The sequence below is a fragment of the Miniopterus schreibersii genome, assembly GCF_964146895.1.
Source record: "Miniopterus schreibersii genome assembly, chromosome: 12".
In the NCBI taxonomy this organism is placed as follows: Eukaryota; Metazoa; Chordata; class Mammalia; order Chiroptera; family Miniopteridae; genus Miniopterus; species Miniopterus schreibersii.
The window spans coordinates 67054589-67057896 of NC_138112.1; the positions used below are offsets into that span (position 1 = coordinate 67054589).

A 3308-nucleotide genomic window follows, 5' to 3' on the forward strand; every position below is an offset into this window, starting at 1 on the left:
CTAACCCGAGCCAGTCTGCAGGCGCTGGAGCGGCGGAGGCCAGAGGGCGAGCCGTGGAGCGCCGCGCCCGGCGGCGGGGCCCCGAGCGGGCGCCTCCTTTCCGCCCCGCACGGCCCCCCTCCCGGCGCAGGGGCAGGCCGGGGCGGGGGGCCCCGGAGCCGAGGCGGCCTCAGCCCCGTCGGGGAGACAGGGGGTGACCGGGGCGGAGCGATGCCGGGCGGCGGCGGCGGCCCCGGTCGGGGCCCGTGACCATGGGCATCGCCGAGTCCACGCTGGACGAGCTGCCGTCGGACGCGGAGGAGCAGCTGCGCCACGGCGAGCAGCAGCTGGAGCTGAGCGGGAGGCGGCTGCGCCGGCTTCCCAGCGCCGTGTGCGCGCTGAGCCGCCTGGAGAAGCTGTACGTGAGCGGCACGGGCCTGCGCGAGCTGCCCGAGGAGATCGAGGAGCTGCGCGAGCTGCGCATCCTGGCGCTGGACTTCAACAAACTCGAGCGCCTGCCCGACGGCCTGTGCCGCCTGCCGCGCCTCACGCGCCTCTACCTGGGCGGCAACCGGCTGCTGGCGCTGCCCAACGACTTCGCGCAGCTGCAGAGCCTGCGCTGCCTCTGGATCGAGGGCAACTTCCTGCGGCGCTTCCCGCGGCCGCTGCTGCGCCTGGTGGCGCTGCAGTCGCTGCAGATGGGCGACAACCGGCTGCGTGCGCTGCCCGCCGAGCTGCCGCGCATGACGGGCCTGCGCGGCCTCTGGCTCTACGGCAACCGCTTCGAGGTGTTCCCGCCCGCGCTGCTGCGCATGGGGCGCCTGCACATCCTCGACCTGGACCGCAACCGCCTGGGCGGCTTCCCCGACCTGCACCCGCTGCGCTCCCTGCGAGTCTTCTCCTACGACCACAACCCGGTCACCGGGCCCCCGCGCGTCGCCGACACCGTCTTCCTGGTCGGCGAGGGCGCCGTCGAACGCATGGCCGAGCGCGACGAGCCCGTGCCGCGGCCGCCACCCCGGCGCCCCGCGCGGGCCTTTGAGGATGAGGAGGAGGAAGACCTGCTCATCGGGGGCGGCTCCCGGGCTCTGGGCCCCCCGGGGGACAGCCTCCGCGCCCCGGAAGCCTCTCCAGGACTGGGCACCTGAGCCTGCACCCGGGGTGATGCACTTGGGCCGCTCTGGGAGGAGGGCTCTGGGCAGGCCCGCTGGAGCGGTGGGGAGGAAGGGCCGCTGTGGGGAGTCGCCGGGAGCAGACGTTCCTGGTGGCAGGGAGACTGCCTCCTGACTGCTCTCTGCGCAGTCGTCGGGCCAAGAAGCGCAGGCTCTATCCAGCCCCTGCGACTCTGTGGGGTCCCCGATAGCGTTCCTGACAACACAGTGGAGGTGCCGGCTTCCTCCTGGAACTAGGGTCCCTGCTGTCTGCAGAATCACCACCTTGGCCGAGCCTGGATGCTCAGGGTGCCCACCAACCTCCCTCCTCCCGGAGTCTGGATCTCCTAGACCCACCCTTTCCGGGGCAGGAGCCCCTACCTCTGATGGACCACATGCCTGTGTGAGGCAGGCGCCCAGGACAGAAGCGGGAAACTGGGATGGGGACCAAACACCGCAGCTGCCCTTGTCCCCCTACCGGGGCTCATTGTACATACTTCCCTCCCCAAGTCCCCCAAAGTTTGTCTGGGGAAGGGGGGCTCAGGAGGCAGGGTCTCCACCTCCGCCTTTTACTCAGTTCTCTTCTCCCAGCTCGCGCCAGGAACCTCGCTGGGAAGAAAGCTCTTCCTCCCTTCCCCCAGCCGGAGCCTTCCGGCTGTCAGTTTTGAAAAGCAGCCACTCTGCCTGGAGGCCTCCTGCACTGAAGAGAGTGGCTCTCTGCTCTGGGAGGCTGCCTAGCGCCTTTCCCCTGCCTGCACTCTCCATTCCCTTAAATGGGCACAGTCAGGGTGGCTGGCACAGCGGCGTGGGGCAAGGGACGAGCACTGTGTGCTCCACTCCGTCACCAGGGACAGCCTCAAGTGGGTGAGGAGGGGTGCCTCACTGCAATTCCCAGGGCCAGATCTTTCCCATCCAAGCAATAATGGGAAGAGGGGGGCAGGGCCAGGGACACTCAGGGACACTGTCAGGGGCAGGGGCCCCACATAGTAGTGTTTTCTTTAGGGAAAAAAAACCCAAACTGGCTGTAAACAAATTACATTTCTTGGAGAAAGAATGTGCGGTTCCCCAATGCCTGTTTATTTATAAGCCTGGGAGCACCGAGTCCCAGTGCTGTGGGGACCCTGGGCTCCCTCTGGCACTGCCCCCTGTCCCTGTGCCTCAGCTCTGCATTAGGCTGCTCCAGCCGGCTGCTGCCCCTCTGGAGGACACGCACAAAAGGCTTTGGCTGGTCTCCGTGGGTCTTGCTGTATCTTACTCTCTGCCTCCCAGCCCCCAACTGCACCCCTTTCCTTGGTCTTCTCCAGGGTAATTCTCAGGTTCCTGACTCAGTATGTTTCTGAATCTTCAAGCTGGGCTGACCTTTCTCTCTTTCTTCACTGTGCTGACCCCCCATTCCCCCTCTGCGACTCTGTCTTTCCCTCCTTCCACCTCCCTCCTGTTTCCTTCTGTCTCTCCCTCTTAGTTTCTCTTCATTCAGTTATGGTATTACTTTCTCCCCTCATTGTTCAGGGGAAAAAATTAAAAATTTAAAGAAAGGAAGAAACTTGTAAAGCCTTAAGCCTAGAGGCCCATCTCCCATGAGATGCTGCTAGGCCACCATCACCACGGCAACAGGGCTGATGTCATCCAAGGCCCAAAGGTCAGGCCTGGCCCAGCAGCTCTGCTGGCCACTGGGCTGGGCCTAGGTTAGGAGGAGGCTGGGGATGGTGTGGAGCAGTCACTTTGCAAGTGAGAGTGATGAACAGAAAGAGCTAATGGGTAGGGAAGATTGGGGGCTGCCTCCTTTTTAAGGGGGAAGAGGGGTCTGGGGCCGTCCCTCCCAGAGGTCCTCAGGTCCCCATGCTCACCCTGCTGTGGTTCCTTCAAGGCCAGTGGGCCTTCTAGGGGTCGGCAAAGAGGAAGGAAGGAGATCTCAGATCACACAGGTTGGGTAGGTGTGGCCGCCAACAGGAATGTTCTCTGACCCCGTGACTTGTGTCGTGGCATGGAGGAAATATCCCTGGTCCTGGAATCAGAAGGCTTGGGTTCTAGTTTTAGTTCTGTTGGCTGAGTGATCTTGAGAAAGTCATGCCCTCCCCATGCCTCAGTTTCTCCATCTTCACACACGGAGTTGGGTTTATTTAGATCTGATGCTGCAGCTCAGGAACCCACGCAACCTGGCACTTGTCTACCTTCTCT

At 63.9% G+C, this 3308-nt stretch overlaps 1 protein-coding gene across 1 annotated transcript; it reads left to right on the forward strand.

Annotated features, from left to right (window-relative positions):
• Positions 1-251: 251 nt before the first annotated feature.
• On the forward strand, positions 252-2172 carry LRRC10B (leucine rich repeat containing 10B; the record flags this gene model as incomplete). Its single annotated transcript, XM_081154242.1, has 1 exon — positions 252-2172. The coding sequence occupies one exon, from the start codon at positions 252-254 to the stop codon at positions 1125-1127; it is 876 nt and encodes a 291-aa protein (XP_081010368.1). The 3' UTR covers positions 1128-2172.
• Positions 2173-3308: the final 1136 nt, after the last annotated feature.